The sequence below is a fragment of the Neomonachus schauinslandi genome, chromosome 10 (genome assembly GCF_002201575.2).
Source record: "Neomonachus schauinslandi chromosome 10, ASM220157v2, whole genome shotgun sequence".
Taxonomy (NCBI): Eukaryota; Metazoa; Chordata; class Mammalia; order Carnivora; family Phocidae; genus Neomonachus; species Neomonachus schauinslandi.
In genome coordinates this window covers 64,561,228-64,582,295 of record NC_058412.1, presented here as the reverse complement: position 1 = coordinate 64,582,295, position 21,068 = coordinate 64,561,228, and the positions used below count along the sequence as shown (strand labels likewise).

Sequence of the window (21,068 nt, the reverse complement as noted above, 5' to 3'; positions counted from 1 at the left end):
TATACAATTTTCCAAGACTGACTCTTGAGGAAATAGAAAATCTGAATAAGCCAGTTGCTAGCAAGGAGATTGAATGAGTAATCAAAAACCTCCCAACAAAAGTCCAGGACCAGATGGCTTCACTGGTGAATTCTACCAAACATTGGAAGATATAATACCTATCCTTCTCGGACAAGGACACCACAGAGAAGAAAATTACAGGCCAGGCCATAACCCTGATGAACATGGATGCAAAAGTCTTCAACAAAATATTAGCAAACCAGGGGCGCCTGGGTGGCTCAGTCGTTAAGCATCTGCCTTCGGCTCAGGTCATGATCCCAGGGTCCTGGGATCGAGCCCCGCATCGGGCTCTCTGCTCGGCGGGAAGCCCGCTTCTCCCTCTCCCACTCCCCCTGCTTGTGTTCCCTCTCTCGCTGTGTCTCTCTCTGTCAAATAAATAAATAAAATCTTTAAAAAAAAAATATTAGCAAACCAAATTCAACGGTACATTAAAAGGATCATACACCATGATCAAGGTTGATTTATCTCAGGGATGCAAGTATAGTCAACATCTGCAAATCAATCAGTATGATACATCACATTAACATTTGCATGTAAGAATAAGCTGTTGTATGCACAGTACAAATGGGAGGCCAGGAGACTCCAAAGCGAAGGGTAGAGAGAGAGAAGGCCTTTGTTCATAATGATATACAGTCCTGGAGTCACCCAGCCACAGGGAGTGTGACTTGGCTTCTGTGAAATAAATTCATGGCCCTATGAGCATCCCTACCCACCCCCACAATCGCTTTAGCTTATGTTGGTTTGTGCCCCTTGATACCAGGACATATTCTCACTTTTCCATTACACTGCCTAACACCCTGGTCTCAACTCATGAGCCTAGAATTTTATAAAAGTCTGTTGATAACATCATTGTCTACCTTCTTTTTGCAAGTAACCAAGCATATTCTTGCCTGATTAAGTGCTTTGAAAATATCACCTTGTACAAGCCTTCTCTTGACTTGTATTCTTTAATAAAATTTGCTAATTCTGGTGAAGAAAAAGCACAGGGTTACGGAGTAGAAGACTGTTAAATTGGTTTATAAAATGCTGCTCCATTCTAAACATAAAATACCAATTGAATATGAAGTTTAGTGCCTTCATTTGGAATTCTCCTTCCAGAATAGCTGCACATCTTCCTCCACTTCATTCAGGTGTTTGCTCAAATGTTACCTACTTAGGTCATTCTGGATCATTTTATCTAAAATAGTACCTTTTCTTGATCATTTTATCCCTTTACCCAGTTGTTTTTAAAAAACCTACTACCACCTGACATGCTATATACTTTACTGTTAGTTTCCATCCACTAGAATGTGAACTTTGGAACTTGATGTTTTGTTTACCAGTGCATTCCTTGCACACTTTATAGTGTCTGGAACATAGTGTTGAATTAATGAATACTATGCTTGGCAGACTTGAACTAAGAAAGATGCTGATATTTACCCTACTATCTTCGATCTACAAATATAAAATATTCTGTAAGAGATGAAAAAATTATTGCATAAAAACTGTAATGTATGGGCAGGGGAGTGTCAATAACAAAGAATATGAAGGGAAGGGTCTTGTAAGTACCCGCATTGCACTAACTACCAAAGATGGGCATTTCAATTTTAGTCATAGTGTTTTTAGCATATAACTGCACTTTTAGAAGTAACTTCATGGAGAGTAGGGAAAACTACCAAGATCGGAATGAAGACAAAAATGTAAGTTCAGACATAAAGTGTGAGATCTTGGTTTAAGTGGAAATGGAATCTTTTTGGTGGTTTGTGATTAGTGGGCTATATATACTGTCACTTTGTGGAACCACTGGTCTCTAGAATTTAAGAACTAGCTTCATTTTTCTCCCAGTAGGAGTCCCTTTAAGAAAATAGAAAACTTAAAAAAATTACAATTTTGAAATGCTATAATTAAAGCTTACTCTTTTTTTTTTAAACTAGGCTCCATGCCCAGTGGGGAACCCAATGCAGGGCTTGAACTCACGACCCTGAGATCAAGGGTTGGACACTTAATCTACTGAGCCACCCAGGCGCCCCAAGCTTATGTCTTAAACAGAAGGCAAGTGAGAAAGAAAGATTTTGTCACTATTAAAGAAAAATCAAATGTACAAAGCATGTAGTTTATATTTAATGTCATTTTCAATTAATCTTCAGTATTTCAGAAAATGTGCCTACCATACTATTTTACACACTATATATAAAATATACATATTTAAAAAAATATTTCACCAACTAAATTTTTAGTATTTATGAGCTATTTATGAGTCATGAATATACAAATATTTTGTCAGATTTATAAAAGGATTGCATATTCTTTTTTTTTTGTAAACAAAGATGGAAATTTTTTTAGTCCACATATGACCATACAGATATTTTGAGTACTATATAATTTGTGCTATTACTTGACATACTTCTCCTAGAGAACCCCTGAGTAGGAAAATGCTTAACCCCAAAGCTTTTTTTTTTTTGTAGTGTTCAATGATTCACTGTTCGCATGTAACACCCATTGCTCCATTCAATACATGCCCTCTTTAATACCCATCACCAGGCTAACCCATCCCCCCACCCCCCTCCCCTCTAGAACCCTGTTTGTTTCTCAGAGTCCATAGTCTTTCATGGTTCGTCTCCCCCTCCGAATTCCCCCCCCTTCATTTTGCCCTTCCTACTATCTTCTTCTTCTTCTTCTTTTTTTAATGTATAATGTATTATTTCTTTCAGAGGTACAGGTCTGTGATTCAACAGTCTTACACAATTCACAGCACTCACCGTAGCACAGACCCTCCCCAAAATCTATCACTCAGCCACCCCATCCCTCCCACCCCCCACCATAGTTTGGCTATTGTGGACATTGCTGCTATAAACATCAGGGTGCACATACCCCTTTGGATCCCTACATTTGTATCTTTGGGGGTAAATACCCAGTAGTGAAAATGCTGGGTCATAGGGTAGCTCTATTTTCAACTTTTTGAGGAACCTCCATACTATTTTCCAGAGTAGCTGCACCAGCTTGCATTCCCACCAACAGTGTAGGAGGGTTCCCCTTTCTCCGCATCCCTGCCAACATCTGTTGTTTCCTGACTTAATTTTAGCCGTTCTGACTGGTGTGTGAGGTGGTATCTCATTGAGGTTTTGATTTGGATTTCCCTGATGCCAAGCAATGTTGAGCACTTTTTCATGTGTCTGTTGGCCATTTGGATGTCTTCTGCCCATTTCTTGATTGGATTATTTGTTCTTTGGGTGTTGAGTTTGATAAGTTCTTTATAGATTTTGGATACTATCCCTTTATCTGATATGTCATTTGCAAATATCTTCTCCCATTCTGTCAGTTGTCTTTTGGTTTTGTTGACTGTTTCCTTTGCTTTGCAAAAGCTTTTTATCTTGATGAAGTCCCAATAGTTCATTTTTGCCCTTGCTTCCCTTGCCTTTGGCAATGTTTCTAGGAAGAAGTTGCTGCGGCTGGGGTCGAAGAGGTTGCTGCCTGTGTTCTCCTTTAGGATTTTAATGGACTCCTGTCTCACATTTAGGTCTTTCAACCATTTGGAGTCTATTTTTTGTGTGTGGTGTAAAGAAATGGTCCCCTTTCATTCTTCTGCACGTGGCTGTCCAATTTTCCCCACACCATTTGTTGAAGAGACTTTTTTCCATTGGACATTCTTTCCTGCTTTGTCAAAGATTAGTTGACCATAGAGTTGAGGGTCCATTTCTGGGCTCTCTATTCTGTTCCATTGATCTGTGTGTCTGTTTATGTGCCAGTACCATACTGTCTTGATGATGACAGCTTTGGAATAGAGCTGAAGTCCGGAATTGTGATGCCACCAGCTTTTCTTTTCTTTTTCAACATTCCTCTGGCTGAATATTCAGGGTCTCTTCTGGTTCCATACAAATTTTAGGATGATTTGTTCCATTTCTTTGAAAAAAGTGGATGGTATTTTCATAGGGATTGCATTAAATATGTAGATTGCTCTAGGTAGCATTGACATCTGCACAATATTTGTTCTTCCAATCAATCCATAAGCATGGAATGTTTTTCCATTTCTTTCTGTCTTCCTCAATTTCTTTCATGAGTATTTTATAGTTTTCTGAGTACAGATCCTTTGCCTCTTTGGTTAGATTTATTCCTAGGTACCTTATGGTTTTGGGTGCAGTTGTAAACGGGATCGACTCCTTAATTTCCCTTTCTTCTGTCTTGTTGTTGGTGTATAGGAATGGCACTGATTTCTGTGCGTTGATTTTATATCCTGCCACTTGACTGAATTCCTGTATGAGTTCTAGCAGTTTTGGGGTGGAGTCTTTTGAGTTTTCCACGTAAAGTATCATATCATCTGCAAAGAGTGAGAGTTTGACTTCTTCTTTGCCGATTCGCATGCCTTTTATTATTTTTTGTTGTCTGATTGCTGTGGCTAGGACTTCTAGTACTATGTTGAATAGCAGTGGTGATAGTGGACATCCCTGCCATGTTCCTGACCTTAGGGGGAAAGCTCTCAGTTTTTCCCCATTGAGAATGATATTTGTTGTCGGTTTTTCATAGATGGCTTTTATGATATTGAGGTATGTACCGTCTATCCCTATGCTCTGAAGAGTTTTGATCAAGAAAGGATGCTGTACTTTGTCAAATGCTTTTTCTGCATCTATTGAGAGGATCATATGGTTCTTGTTCTTTCTTTTATTAATGTATTGTATCACACTGATTGATTTGTGGATGTTGAACCAACCTTGCAGCCCAGGAATAAATCCCACTTGGTCGTGGTGAATAATCCTTTTAATGGACTGTTGGATCCTACTGGCTAGTATTTTGGTGAGAATTTTTGCATCCATGTTCATCAGGGATATTGGTCTGTAATTCTCCTTTTTGATGGGGTCTTTGTCTGGTTTTGGGATCAAGGTAATGGTGGCCTCATAAAACAAGTTTGTAAGTTTTACCTTCCATTTCTATTTTTTGGAACAATTTCATAAGAATAGGTATGAATTCTTCTTTAAATGTGTGGTAGAATTCCCCTGGGAAGCCATCTGGCCCTGAGTTCTTGTTTGTTGGGAGATTTTTGATGACTGCTTCAGTTTCCTTAGTGGTTATAGGTCTGTTCAGGTTTTCTGTTTCTTCTTGGTTCAGTTTTGGTAGTTGATACATCTCTAGGAATGCATCCATTTCTTCCAGACTGTCTTATTTGTTGGCATATAGTTGCTCATAATATGTTCTTATAATTGTTTGTATTTCTTTGGTGTTGGTTGTGATCTCTCTTTCATTCATGATTTTATTGATTTGGGTCAAGTCTGGCCAGGGATTTATCAATCTTTTTTTTTTTTTTTAAAGATTTTATTTATTTGAGAGAGAGAATGAGAGACAGAGAGCATGAGAGGCAGGAGGGTCAGAGGGAGAAGCAGACTCCCTGCCGAGCAGGGAGCCCGATGCGGGACTCGATCCTGGGACTCCAGGATCATGACCTGAGCCGAAGGCAGTCGCTTAACGAACTGAGCCACCCAGGCGCCCAAGGGGTTTATCAATCTTATTAATTTTTTCAAAGAACCAGCTCCTGGTTTTGTTGATCTGTTCTACTGTTCTTTGGGTTTCTATTTCATTGATTTCTGCTCTGATCTTTATTATTTCTCTTCTCCTGCTGGGTTTAGGCTTTATTTGCTGTTCTTTCTCCAGCTCCTTTAGGTGTAGGGTTAGGTTGTGTACTTGAGACCTTTCTTGTTTCTTGAGAAAGGCTTGGATTGCTATATACTTTCCTCTTAGGACTGCCTTTGCTGCATCCCAAAGATTTTGAACAGTTGTGTTTTTATTTTCATTTGTTTCCATGAATTTTTTTAATTCTTCTTTAATTTCTTGGTTGACCCATTCATTCTCTAGTAGGATGCTCTTTAGCCTCCATGTATTTGAGTTCTTTCCGACTTTCTTCTTGTGATTGAGTTCTAGTTTCAAAGCGTTGTGGTCTGAAAATAGGCAGGGAATGATCCCAATCTTTCGGTACCAGTTGAGACCTGATTTGTGACCTAGGATGTGATCTATGCTGGAGAATGTTCCATGGGCACTAGAGAAGAATGTGTATTCTGTTGCTTTGGGATGGAATGTTCTGAATATATCTGTGAAGTCCATTTGGTCCAGTGTGTCATTTAAAGTCTTTATTTCCTTGTTGATCTTTTGCTTAGACGATCTGTCCATTTCAGTGAGGGGGTTGTTAAAATCCCCCACTATTATTGTATTGTTGTCAATGTGTTTCTTTGCTTTTGTTATTAATTGGCTTATATAATTGGCTGCTCCCCTGTTAGGGGCATAGATATTTACAATTGTTAGATCTTCTTGTTGGATAGACCCTTTAAGTAGGATATAGTGTCCTTCCTCATATCTTATTATAGTCTTTGGCTTAAAATCTAATTTGTCTGATAGAAGGATTGCCACCCCAGCTTTCTTTTGGTGTCCATTAGCATGGTAAATGGTTTTCCACCCCCTCACTTTCAATCTGGGGGTGTCTTTGGGTCTAAAATGAGTCTCTTGCAGACAGCATATCGATGGGTCTTGTTTTTTTATCCAATCTGATAGGCTGTGTCTTTTGATTGGGGCATTTAGCCCATTTACATTCAGGGTAACTATTGAAAGATAGGAATTTAGTGCCATTGTATTGCCTGTAAGGTGACTGTTAACTGTATATTGTCTGTGTTCCTTTCTGGTCTGTTACTTTTAGGCTCTCTCTTTGCTTAGAGGACCCCTTTCAGTATTTCTTGTAGGACTGGTTTTGCATTTGCAAATTCCTTTAGTTTTTGTTTGTCCTGGAAGCTTTTTATCTCACCTTCTATCTTCAATGACAGCCTAGCTGGATATGGTATTCTTGGCTGCATATTTTTCTCATTTAGTGCTCTGAATATATCCTGCTAGTCCTTTCTGGCCTGCCAGGTCTCTGGATAGGTCTGTTGCCAATCTAATGTTTCTACCATTGTAGGTTACAGATCTCTTCTCCCAAGCTGGTTTCAGGATTTTCTCTTTGTGTCTGAGACTCGTAAGTTTTACTATTAGATGTTGGGGTGTACCTATTTGTATTGATTTTGAGAGGGGTTCTCTGTGCCTCCTGGATTTTGATGCCTGTTTCCTTCCCCAAATATGGGAAGTTCTCTGCTATAATTTGCTCCAATATACCTTCTGTCCCTCTCTTTCCTCTTCTTCTGGGATCCCAATTATTCTAATATTGTTTCATCTTATGGTATCACTTATCTCTCGAATTCTGCCCTTGTGATCCAGTAGTTATCTTTTTCTCAGGTTATTTTCCATCATTTGGTCTTCTATGTCACTAATTCTCTCTTCTGCGTCATTTATCGTAGCAGTTAGAGCCTCCTTTTTTTATTGCACCTCATTAATAGCATTTTTGATTTCGACTGGTTAGATTTTAGTTTTTATTTCTCCAGAAAGGGTTTCTCTAATATCTTCCATGCTTTTTTCAAGCCTAGTAAGTATCTTTATAATCATCATTCTGAACTCTACTTCTGACATCTTAGTAATGTCCATATTGATTAGGTCCCTGGCAGTCATTACTGCCTCTTGTTTTTTTGTTTTTTGAGGTGATTTTTTCTGTTTTTTCATTTTGTCCAGAGGAGAATAGATGAATAAGAGAACAAAATGCTAACAGGGTAACAACGACCCCAGAAAAATATGCACTAAACAAATTAGAAAAGACCTGAAATCAGGGGAAAAGAAAGGGAAGGAAAGAAAAAAGAAAAAAAAAGAATATGATCAAATATAATCAGGCTGGTGAATAGATCAGTGCCACACACTAGATTTTGGGCATATTTTGGTCTGTTAGAAGGAACTGCCTCCCAAAATTTTAAAGAAAGAAAAGTTCATATATGTACAAAAATAAGGGTAAATATGGTGAAGGGATGGAATATGACTGTAAAGATGAAAATTATAAAAGATTTTATAAAAGGAATTGATAAGTTGGTTGAAAAAAGAAAGAAATTAAAAAAAAAAGGGGAGAGAAAGTGATCAGGCAGGAGACTAGAACAAAGCCATACACTAAAGATTTAGGGTATATTTTGGTCTGTTAGAAGAAACTGTATCCCAAAATTTTAAAGAGAGAACAACTTATATATATACCAAAAATAAGGTTAAGTACTATGAAGGGATAGAATATGACTCTAAAAATGAAAAATAAAAAAGATTTTTAAAAAGGGATTGATAAGATGTTGGTTGAAAAGGGGAAAAAGAAAAATTCAAAAAAAAAAAATTCAAAAAATTAACGATGAAAGACTAAAGAATCAGGGGGAAAAAAGCCATTAATTCTATGTGCTGTATTTCCCTAGCGCTGGCGTTCTGCCTTTCTCATTGATCAATAAACTTGGTCTTGGCTGGCTTTTCTTGCTGATATTCTGGGGGAGGGGCCTATTGCAGTGGTTCTCAGATGTCTTTGCTGGAGGCGGAATTGCACTGCCCTTGCGGGGGCTGGGCTAAGTAATCTGCTCGGGTTTGCTCTCAGGAGCTTTTGTTCCCTGCAAGCTTTCCCTACAGCTTTGGAGGAGGAGAGTGGAAATGGCGGCCTCCCTATCTCTGCCCTGGAGGAGCCGAGAACTTGGGGCCCCACTCCTCAGCCCCCAGAGAAAAGCAGTCAGTCACTCCCATCTCCCCGGTCTCCGGCCACACTCTGTGCTTACCTGGCCTGTGACCGAGCGTTTCTATCTCTGGCACATGACCCCGTTTGCAGTCTCCAAACCCAGCAGATTCCTGCGGTGTGTTTACGCGCCGCTCCTCCTGGCGGGGAGGAAGGGGAGTCTCCCCGATCTGCCGCTTGTTGGGTCCCTGCCGGAGAAGAATTGGCCCGACTGTGCTGCAGATCATGGTTTATGGCAACTCCGAGCTGAGAGCCCACTCCTTGGCTCTGTCTTTGCAGCAGGCTTCCCCACTCCGATACTTGGGAGCTCTGCCACCCTCAGGCACCCCTGGTCTTTCTGTGACTCCGAGGGTCCTGAGACCACACTGTCCCAGTGTGGTCCACCCCTGGCTTAACCACTGGAGTGTCATCCTCAGTGGAGCTGACTTCTAAAATTTCCGATTTTGTGCTCCGCTGCTCTATCACTTGCTGGTAGTGGCTGACGGAGGCTTCCTCCCCCTGCTGTCTCTCTTCTTGGATATCGCCTCGGATTCACTTCTCACGTCCCACCTTCCAGAACGTGGTCGCTTTTCTGTTCAGAGAGCTGCTGGTATTTTCTTTGATCTCCTGTTGAGTTCGTAGGTGTTCAGAATGGTTTGATCCCTATCTAGCTGAATTTCTGGGACCAGATGAAATTTAGGTCTCCTACTCCTCTGCCATCTTCCTTTTCCTCCAGGATTGCATATTCTAAATTAGGACTAAATTAGGACTTCCATAAGCCATTTACTTTTTTGTGGAATTATGTAATATATTAAATCATTAAAATGAACATCTTATAGCAATTACTAATAACTATGTTAACAGCCTCTATATAGGACTGTGTCAAACATTAACTGAAAACCACGATTTTTCCATCCTTTATACCAAGAACATCCATACATTTGCGACATATACTCAAAAAATGACCTAGCTCTATTTGATGAGTAAATGATTTTTTTGTTTTCTAAATAAATATATTTTCTAAATTTGAAAAATGTACTCCCTCATTTGAATTAGGATCCCATTTATAATATTTATTCCACTACATTTATGGTTTTGTGACCAATTTGAAAGGTGTTATATCATTAAAAGCAGATCAAATTAGCTCCTTCAACTTATATCCGTTAACTGTACTAAAGAAACTAGCTTTGAATATGGCAAGTTCCAGTTTGTGAAACAGATGTAGCCAAATATAGCTCTTGTGCAGAGGTGAGCCATTAGATGACTAAGAGTAAACTGTCACTACTATATACAAAGAAGAAAAAGAAGATAGGTAGGAAGAGATATCCAGTAGCAAATGTGATCTATTCTAAGGTTTTAAGCAATTTCAGAATTATAGGAACTAAAGGGCAATCTTTTTAAAGATGTATAAATGGTTTAGTTTTAATAATATTTATTGATTTATAATGTAAATAAGAGAATATAGGTAGCTCTTGAAATAAAAAAATAGACCACATAAAATGTGCATTTTAATACAAATCATTAGAATATATTTATACTATATATAAATCTACACATTAGAAGATACTACTGAAATTTTGCTCTATAGAATATCACTCTAGAATTCTTTTTAAAAAAAAAATCACTGGGTGGAATTATGTGATGACTGTGAAATAGATTCTCCCATTACAATGCTACTTCTGTCATTTAGAGTTCTGACAACAGTTGTAGCTGGAGATTGTAGCACTTTACGAGAAAGCCTCATTCTTCCATCAGCTGGATCACGTCCAAAGTATTTCACCTGTATTAAAGAAGCCAATTTACTTTTACAGTTGTAGTACAGTGATCAATATCCAAATTAGAAGATATTTAAATTTATATGGTGCATAACAAAACAATGATTAATGATTTTACTTTGCTGAAAGCATAGCTTAGTGCTAAGTAGAGGTATATGGTAATAAATATAATTTGGTTAAATAGCTCTTATAAGAAAAGAGACGGGTATTTAGATGCCCTATTATAACCTTCTGTTAGACTCAACTATGCCTTCTTATTTCATCCTAGGCCAGGTCCCTATACTGGAAGAACAGTGAAAGCCATGGCGTATGATTCTAGACAAGAGCTTTCTGAGCCTAAGGGTACTATAAACTATACAGGATGATGGTTAGGTCATTCACACTATTCCTCAAAGGACTACCACACTGGGGATTATTTGGCTTGACTTTAGACACCACAAGTCTGGGAAAATGTGGCAGTTTTTAAGTCCCTTCTGATGTAAAAGCACAACCTTATACAGATACTAGGTCTTAGTTCTTAATCTTCCCTAGAGGCTACTTGAACAATGGGACTACAGATTGGGAATAAACTAGAAGCCTTGGTTACTCAGGTCATGGGTAATAGGTATAGCTGGAACAAAATGTGGTATGGCCAAACCAAACCAAACCAAACCACACCAGACTGGCAGTGACTTCCTTTATCCACTCATAAAAAACTATAAAAAAGGACAAACAACATGGCTTTCATCAAGCTCAAAAATTTTTAGCTGTAAGCAGTATAGAACCAATTAAAGTCTCAACTCAAATATGACATTCAAGGCCTTTAACAGAGTCACATTTTCAGAGTTCTCCTGTCCTGTCTGCAAATCACTGCATAGCTATTACTGACTTCATGTATTTTTAAAAGCTCTGAAGAGGGACTACTGTTCTAACTAAACTGCAAGCTCCCTAAGGGAAAGAATTGCAACTTAAATCCTTAGTCTGTTTAGAAGCAAACAAAATTAAAAAAGCACAGCACATAAATAATACAAATCACAGATGCTGATTTGATTCTTTTAGCTTTTTGAAAAAAAAAATAATTGAGGGGTGCCTGGGTGGCTCAGTCGTTAAGCATCTGCCTTCAGCTCAGGTCATGATCCCAGGTTCCTGGGATAGAGCCCCGCATCTGGCTCCCTGCTCGGCGGGGAGCCCGCTTCTCCCTCTCCCACTCCCCCTGCTTGTGTTCCCTCTCTCATTGTGTCTCTCTCTGTCAAATAAATAAAATCTTAAAAAAAAAAAAATTGAAACTTCGAGTACAGTTTACAACTTTAAGGCTAAAAAGTTGAATACAAGTACCTGAATTTCTTGGCCAACTTCTAATCCGAGGGCGGTGGGATGTTTAATCTGAAAGAGAACATGTTCATCTATTAGTTGTTGTGCATAATTTCTTAATATCCATAGTAGTACACATTTTTTAAGTGGAAAGTTTTATTGTTTTTTCTGATTATAAAATCTGTTGATTATAGAGGCTTAAAATAATACGTATTCAAATGAGAGCAAAAATCATCCAAACCTCTCTACTTTTTAGATACCTACTGCTGATACTCTAACAAGTGTCCCTTCAAATGTCTACTTAGTACGTACTGCATTTGTAAAAATGGACCTTATTGAGCTTGTTTTCTAATATGTTGATTTTTCATTCAATAATATGTTGACATCCTTTTATATCAATAAATGAAACAGTACAGTTGAATGTTCAAACTACATAATTTGTTTAACTGATCCCCAAAGATGGTCATTTAATTCATTTTAAATTCCAATATATTTTTTTTAAGATTTTATTTACTGGGTGGTGAGTGAATGTAGGGCACAGAGGAAGAGGGAGAGGGAGAAGCAGACTCATTGTGGTCCACAGAGCCCAATCAGGGCTCAATCCCAGACCTGAGATCATGACCTTAGCTGAAGGCAGATGCTTAACTGACTGAGCTACCCAGGCGCCCCTTAAATTCCAGTATTGCAAATGTTAATAATTACTGAATCTAGATGTAAGGTATATGTGGGTTCAGTGTACTATTTTTTTTCAACGTTTCTGTAGGTAACTGCAGTGTTGCAACAATTATGTATTCATTTACTCAAATTATCCTCTCAGAACAAAGTCCTAATGTTGAACTTCTAGGGCCAAAGGTACTCATACACATTTACCATTTTTTCCTTCATATTTTTACTCACATTGGTAATTTTCAACTCTCTGAAAGTTGTAAAATGATAACTTAGTTTTATTTGCATATAAAAAAATTGCTGTTGGGGTGCCTGGGAGACTCGGTGGGTTAAGCATCTGACTCTTGATTTCAGCTCAGGCCATGATCCCAGGGTCGTGAGATCAAGCCCTGAGTTGGGCTCTGCTCTCAGCGTGGAGTCTACTGGAGATTCTCTCCCTCTCCCTCTGTTACCCACCCTGCTCGCCCATGCTCTCTAAAATTAAAAAAATAATAATAAATAAATCTTTAATTTAAAAAAATTGCTGTTGATATTGACCTTTCTTACTGATCCATATAAACCCTGTGCATATGAAGCCTCTCTCATATGTTATATACATCTTTTCCCCCTAAGTTGCTACTTGCCTTTCAACTTCATTGTAATTTTGCCATATACTTTTTAAAAATGACGTCAGGGGCACCTGGGTGGCTCAGTCAGCTAAGCATCTGACTCTTGATTTCGGCTCAGTTCATGATCTCAGGGTTGTGAGAGCGAGCCCTGTGTGGGACTCTGCACTCAGCAGGGAAGTCTGTTCGAGATTCTCTCTCTCTCTCCCTCTGCCCCTCCCCTTACTCATGCAGTTGTGCTCTTTCTCTAAAATAAATAAATCTTTTTAAATAAAAAGAGTAGACATTCTGCTTCATGAAAACCAGCTATTCCAATACAGTGTACTGAATCCTCTTTGTTTCTTCAGACTGAAAATGCAACTTTTAGTATGTATTATATTCCCATGTATATAACTGGATGATTTCTGTCTCTATTTTCTGTTGCATATTGTCTAATTCTAGGTCAGTAATATACTGTTTCATTCTCTATAGCTTTATATTTCAATATTTGGTAAACCAAACATTCCTATTATCCTCTGCACCTATAGTTTTCTTGAATAGTTTCATATTTTTAGTTTTATCTTGCTATGCTTGGTTGGCCAAGAAAATTGGGAAGACAGGGCTATAAGTAGGTATTTTTAAAAAGTAACTGTTATATGTTAACTATAGATGTGTTAACTCGAGTGTTTCTATTCCATCATACAAGTACAAATACCTGTGTTAAACAGTGTACAAAACTTTCGTCAGCAACATCGCTGTCATTTTCAGTTTTCTATATTTAGGCTAGTAGTGGACAAAGTGCACAATCCTCATCAACCCAGGTAATTTCACTATGATGATTTTAAGGCAGTTTTAAAAATAAGTTATTTTTTTTACCTTTCGTTGATCAAGTTGTGTGTTATGAAGTAGTACTGCAGTCATATTTGGATATAGTTTAACCATTACTCCAGTGTCTCTGAAAAGGAAATAAGCCTGATTAAAACAGTATCTGTGTACCTACTGATAATCGAACTGATTATGTATTCATTGGAGAACAAAGTAAACACGCATACAAAATTGTAAAAACGATTATCTAAAAGAGATACTTATTTTTTCAATTGAACATACACCCTGTATTTAAATTTTTTTAAAAAGATTTTATTTATTTGAGAGAGAGTGAGAGAGAGAGCATGAGCAGGGGGAGAGGAAGAAGCAGACTACCCTGAAGAGCAGGGAGCCCGACTTGGGGCTCGATCCCAGGTCACGACCTGAGCTGAAGGCATGTTCTGAGCCACCCGGGCACCCCTACACCCAGTATTTAAATACTTGTGAATGAAAGGACAGAGAAGAGATAAAGGAAAATTGTGTAGTGACAAGCTTTTAGACTATATATTCTTCTATATTTCTCTTCATAGTATTTCTCCAAACATTTTGAAATGACATTAAATTTTTATTTTTTTAAAAAAGATTTTTATGAGAGAGAGAAAGCGACAGAGATAATGAGAGAGAGCACAAGCAGGGAGTAGAGGGATAGCAACATTACATATTTTAAAGTAGTGTAGATTAATCATCAGCCTATTAAATAATGATTTAAGGAAGGGGGTTGGATAAAATATTTATTTCATTAAAAAATTTGTCTTTTTTTCACTCATCTACTAAAATAAGCCATCCAGTTTCTTAGTTTGTCACCTGTGATATTAAACAAATTATTCCATTGACTTTTGTTATTCATTTCTTTTTTTTTTTGTTAAAGATTTTATTTATTTGAGAGAGAGAGAGAGAGAGAGCACATGAGAGGGGGAGGGCCAGAGGGAGAAGTAGACTCCCTGCTGAGCAGGGAGCCCGATGCGGGACTCGATCCTGGGACTCCAGGACTGAGCCACCCAGGCGCCCTTTTGTTATTCATTTCAAATAGCTTTGAACACTCAGGCTACATCGATACATATATGTATTTTTTTCCTTAAAAGGGGGATTTTCAAGGGCCCCTGGGTGCCTCAGTCCATTAAGCGTCTGCCTTTGGCTCAGGTCATGATCTCCGGGTCCTGGGATTGAGCCGCGCATTGGGCTCCTTGTTTGCAGGGAGCCTGCTTCTCCCTCTCCTCCCCACTTGTGCTTTCTCTCGCTACCTCTCTCTCAAATAAATAAATAAAATCTTTAATAAAGGGGGGGCATTTTCTCATCCCCAAAAATCGATCTTTTTAGCTGACAAAAAATGCTTTGAGGTTGAAACTGACATTTAAAAAAATGTGAGGGCACGTATTGAATGGAGCACTGGGTGTTATACACAAACAATGAATCATGGAACATCAAAAACTAATGATGTAGTGTATAGTGATTAACATAACATAATAAAATAAAAAAAATGTGCTCCTTAGGCATTAAGTAGTACTATCTTTAAAACAAACCAACAAGAAACTATCAGAAAAAGAAAGAAAAAGGAAATATTGCTAGGTCTATTTTCGGCCTGTTTTACTGTTTATTGGGAAAATTTAAATGGTGGGAAATTTGGTTCAAGAAAACATTTATTTAGATGAATCTATTAATATAATTATAATCACAGAATCATGTTATTGAAAATCAACAAACTGGTATAGAAAATAAATTATACCTTAAAAATAATGATTTTATGGTAGGTAATTGACATAAAATCTAAATACCTTACACTTTCAAAGTACATAATGCAAATGTGAAGTTAACATGTGCTTGTAATATAAATCTTACAAAAAACAGCATGGCATATTAGTTGATATTACCTGATTTCAGTTATTGTGGCGGTATACACTGCTCCAAATTCTAGTTGCTGCTCTTGCTGTAAGTGCAAAATAAGCCATAAGATGAATAAACAGCAACAAAATGTAGAAAAAAGTATTATAAGATCTATACTTACATCATCTTTACAGATTTCAGTAATGAAGTCTCTTGCTTCATGCATAGCACTTGGTGTTGGTGCAAATACAGAAAATGTTTCTTCATCCACCTGACTAACAGTTACTCCTTTTAAAAAGATAATTTAACATATTAAAGTTAACTTGCTCACTCTAGCGGAGTCTAGTTTCAGAAAGTAGAAGTGAGAGCAGGGGACTGACCTGTAAGTAGCTGGGCAGGGTTGTGTTATATTTATTCATTGCTTTAGGAATGAAGGGATTCACTCACCAAGAAATACACATTGCACACCTGCTATGTATCTGACATTGTACTAGGCCCTGGGGAAACAACAGTGAGTCACTGTCTCTGTGTTCTTGGAGCTCACAGTTTGGTAGGAGAACGCATATTTAAGTCCTAATTTTGCAGCGTTTGGTTTTGCTCTCTTAATTGTAAGTAGAAACTATACTAGAACCTTTTCCTCACCTTTTTTTCTTTCTTTTTTTTTTTTTAATTATTTTTTTTTAAAGATTTTTATTTATTTATTAGAGAGAGAGAGTACAAGTAGGCAGAGAGGCAGGCAGAGGGAGAGGGAGAAGCAGGCTTCCCGCGGAGCAGGGAGCCCGATGCGGGGCTCGATCCCAGGACCCTGGGATCAGGACCTGAGCCGAAGGCAGCCGCTTAACCGACTGAGCCACCCAGGCGCCCCACCTTTTTTTCTTTCTTACTCTAGAGTGGTGAACAGATGGATGAGGGACAAAATCGTGTCAGTTTCTCAATCTAAAGAGCTGGCTAAGACAACTCTGCTTCTCACCTTCCTTCAATAACCTCAAAGCTGTTAAGTACTAGGTAACTCAAAGATTGCATACTATTTCTACACTCTTTAAATAAAAGAGTCTAAATAAGACTAAGTGAAAAATAGCAGAATAGAAAATGACAGCAAAGTCCTCTAAAGTGAAAAACTAAACATTTTTCTAAATGTTCAATTTTAAAATGTCACAAACCATTTGATGAATTGATGAATTCTAGGTCATCCTAGGTTAAGAATGAATGTTGATTTATTAAGAGGCATACAGAAAACTTACAGTAAAGACATGTCAGTGTTATATTCTTTTCTCTTGTTCTTGCATATCTCAAACATATTTTTTGAACACAATAGAGATGAAATGGCAACTTATGTAGCCTACCATTAAAACCCTCAAACTTGGGGTGCTTGGGTGGCTCAGTTGGTTAAGTGTCTGACTGTTGATTTCGGCTCAGGTCATGATCTCAGGGTTGTGAGATCGAGCCCTCGAGTTGGGGTCCATGATGGACATGGAGGCTGTTTAAGATTCTCTCTCCCCCCTCCGCCTTTCCCCCTCCCTCTCTAAAAAAAAATAAAACCCCCAAACTTTATACAACTCTTACCTGTTTCAGCCTGAAGCTTTTTTAAATGATATCCACCCGGTCCAACAAATTTTGCCCGTTTTGATAATGGAACCTGAATAGTTTCTGAAATGCAGTACAGACAAAATTGTAAATAATTCAAGCACATATATGAACCTAAAACATATCTTGATCAGTCAAGATTTTTTTTGGTATAGACACATGTAAAAATATTTCATGGGAAATAGAAAAATAGTTACTTGACTAAAGTTTCTGAAAGTACTCATGCCTAAAAATATCTCCCTAAATTTAAAATATTTTAACTATAGAAATAGTTAAAATATTTTCGTTTTGTATCGCTTCTCGGCCTTTTGGCTAAGATCAAGTGTAGTAAAATATTTTCGTTTTGTGTATGAAGTTAAAGGAAATTTAAATATAATAATATACTTTCATATATTAATGTTTACCTTATCACAGAATAAATAATAACTTTAGTCCATTACCTACAACAGGTCCATTTTCTTTTCTAGATGCTCGAGGTTTTGAAATGGTTTTGTTCATAATCTGTAGTATCTCCTTCTTTGCCACTATAAGAGATAAAAACATAAAAATTATAACTACAGTTGACCCTTGAACAACTAGAGATTAGGGATGTCTACCCCTGCATCAAAAATTCGTGTAAAACTTTTGATTCCCCAAAACTTAACTAATAGCCTACTTACTGACTGGAAGCCTTACCCATGGAAAAAAACAGTTAAGTAACACATTTTGTTTGTTGTATCTATTATACTCTATATTTTTACAATAAAGTAAACTAGAGAAAAGAAAATGTTAAGAAAACCATAAGGAACAGAAGATATATTTACAGTACTGTATGTATATTTATTGAAAAACATTTGTGCATAGGCATGGGATAGGGGGCTGGCCTTGGGATGGCAAAGTTCCACAGCCTGGTGGCTTAGGCTCAGCAGTGGCAACCCCTGGGTGGCCTGCAGGCTGCAACAGTTGCGTGGAGGCATAGTATAGCTGCCTCATCTGCCTGGACATGTACCACTGGCCCATGGCCATACACTGGCACCTGTGGCCACATGTGAGTATGCTGGTCTCCAGGAGGCCTCGAGGCCAAGGTGCCCTGGTGGGGAGTGAGTCCCCTCCTAATCCCACAGGCACAGAGGACTTAGTGCAGGGACGTCCTATGCAGTGCTGTCCCTGCCCTCTGGGCTTGTTTTTCCACTTCAGCCCAGTCTTCTGCTGGCCAGCCCTGGATGCTCGATGGGACCACCTTCTCAGTACACTGGGCGATCTGCAGCCCTGCCCAGTCATGGCCGCCTCCCCCAACCCCCAGGGGCTGCTAATTGCCTCAGCAGGCCTCTTAGGATACTCAGTGCAGCGGGCATGACCTCTTGTGCCAGCTGCCTTTAGTTGGTCTGGTGGGATGGGCAGTAGTAAATAAATGACTTGCTGTTGTAAATAAATGCTTTTGTTGCCAACTCTTTAATAAAAACAATCTATGTATAAGTGGACCCATGCAGTTTGAACACACATTGTTCAAAGGTCAACTGTATATAAAATAAATGTGATAAGATAGAGCAGTATTCTTAGTTTTTATAGAGTAAAATCCAAATTCTTTAACTTAGTAATCAAAGCTCTTCATATCCTAATTACCTTTACAATTCTACTTATAGTCCCCTTTCTCCATAAATCTTATCTTAGTCACTTAACTTGTAAAAATTGAATTTTCTCTGGTCTCTCATAAAGGTTTTTACATGAAATTTCATTTTCTAAAGCAGTATTTTATAATAAGCCCATTTTTAATATGCCTAATGGGAATTATAGTTGCCATGAACAAATGAACAATGATGGAAAGAGAATCAGGCACACTGGCTTAACTTACCTGAGGCTTGTTGAATGGCTTCCATTACAATTTTTATTGGTATTCCAGGTAATTTAATATCAGCCTAATGTGGAAAAGTCAAAAAATTATATAAATATTGATTCATTATTTAAATATTATAAAAGTGAAACAAAATAGGTTTTAAAATTACCTGTAATGCAGTTATTCCCTTATTGGTGCCGGCTATTTTGAAATCCATGTCACCATTGTAATCTTCAATTCCCTGAAGGAATTTAAGAAATGATATAGTGGTTTTTTTTTTTTTTTTTAAAGATTTTATTTATTTATTTGACAGAAAGAGAGAGATAGCAAGGGCAGGAACACAAGCAGGGGGAGTGGGAGAGGGAGAAGCAGGCTTCCTGCCAAGCAGGGAGCCCAATGCGGGGCTTGATCCCAGGACCCTGGGATCATGACCTGAGTCAAAGGCAGACGCTTAACGGCTGAGCCACCCAGGCGCCCCAGAAATGATATAGTTTTAAATAAAAAATTCACCCAGTCACTATAGAGGAATTTTAAAAAACAGCTGTAGAAGTGAACCATGTCCTCTAAGACTAAATACAAAAAAGTATCTTCTACATTAACTACTGCTTCTAATTTGTGGCTTTTTAAGTTAGAAGTGTTTCATCATAAAATCACTTTAAAATCATGTTGCCCCCCCCCAAAAATGCACAGGGATTCATTTATGATCACCCTGAAGTAAGCCGTTATGGATATTTATACCGTCATATATATATTTTAACTCACATCCTATAAAATCCAAGGCTAGTATGCAGAGGAGGAAAGTAAGAACAAGGACCGTTTCTCAAATGTTATTCTTCTAAGCATCCAATGCTTATAAAATGTGCATCATCATCTTCACCACTGAATATTTGAAAACATGGATATACTTACCAGAATATCTGTCAGCAAACGATAATCTTCTATTTCACCCTTGTCAGGACTGTTTTTGGTGACCAATCCAATTGCCACACCTGCGACAGCAGATGAAATTGGAACACCTGTAATTGAGAAAAAGAGCTTGTATGTAATGTGTACATCAGCCTAACACACATATTTATCATTCTGTTAATATTTATTTTAAGTGGTGTTTTAAATTTGACATCATCAGAACTAAGCTGGAAGGGTCTTCTATCTACCTCATTTCTTCTTAAGCACATGATAAAAGCCCCTTAAAACAATTCTAAACAGGTAATCACTGTTCTCACAAAAACTTCTATAAAAATAGCAAACTTAACTCTTAATGGAATCCATTTGTCTTTTTACTTTTGGTATATTTATCTTCTTTTTTTGGAAAAGTAACCATGTTATTGGTAAATCCTTCCAGCCTAAACCCCTCAGCTCACCTTTCCATGAAAACCAGCAGTAGGTTTTTTTGTGTGTGTATCCTCCCAGAAAATTTGTGCCCAAATATGAATCGAAGTGTAAGCTTTTATTTTCTTTACTTATGGAAGCATAGTGAATGCACTCACTATTCTGCACCTTGCGTTTTTTCACTTAATAGCATACCTTGGATATTGACACATAATGCCACACAAAGTTCCCACCTTATTCTTTTGAATGGCTGCTTAGTACTCCCTGAATGGATTTATTTATAAGTCACATAATAGAAGTGGGATTACAGAGTAAAAGGGTGTGTGGGTTTACATTTATTATAAATCTGTCAAACTGCCTTCCACAGTGTAGCATTTTATATTTTTACCAGCAGTATTTGAGGGTGCCTCCTGTTCTACTTTCTTGTTAATTCCTTTCAAACCTTTTGACCTTTGTTACATAAAGGATAAAAATGGTAGCTTATTGTTTTTAATTTGATTTTTTGTAAGTGAGATTAAACTTTTTTAAATGTTTACATACTGTTTATTTTATTTATTTATTTATTTAGGTTCCACGCCCAGTGTGGAGCCCAATGCGGGGCTTGAACTCACAACCCTGAGATTAAGACCCAAGCTGAGATCAAGAGTTGGACACTTAGGGCGCCTGGGTGGCTCAGTCGGTTAAGCGTCTGCCTTCGGCTCAGGTCATGATCCCGGGGTCCTGGGATCAAGCCCCGC

At 38.0% G+C, this 21,068-nt stretch overlaps 1 protein-coding gene and 1 pseudogene across 1 annotated transcript in view; one reads left to right on the top strand and one right to left on the bottom strand.

Moving 5' to 3' along the window:
* Positions 1–10,020: 10,020 nt before the first annotated feature.
* The window catches only part of PNPT1 (polyribonucleotide nucleotidyltransferase 1), a 45,650-nt gene continuing 34,602 nt past the window's right edge, over positions 10,021–21,068 (bottom strand). Inside the window, exons 19-28 of the mRNA XM_021701305.2 lie at positions 19,912–20,018; positions 19,172–19,243; positions 19,021–19,084; positions 17,630–17,713; positions 17,169–17,252; positions 15,787–15,893; positions 15,653–15,708; positions 13,797–13,875; positions 11,695–11,742; positions 10,021–10,385 (exon numbers count right to left, since the gene is read on the bottom strand). Coding sequence (XP_021556980.1) covers positions 10,227–10,385; positions 11,695–11,742; positions 13,797–13,875; positions 15,653–15,708; positions 15,787–15,893; positions 17,169–17,252; positions 17,630–17,713; positions 19,021–19,084; positions 19,172–19,243; positions 19,912–20,018 — 860 coding nt within the window. The 3' untranslated portion in view covers positions 10,021–10,226. The remainder of the gene's footprint in view (positions 10,386–11,694; positions 11,743–13,796; positions 13,876–15,652; positions 15,709–15,786; positions 15,894–17,168; positions 17,253–17,629; positions 17,714–19,020; positions 19,085–19,171; positions 19,244–19,911; positions 20,019–21,068) is intronic.
* Positions 17,482–17,578, top strand: LOC123326145 (annotated as a pseudogene).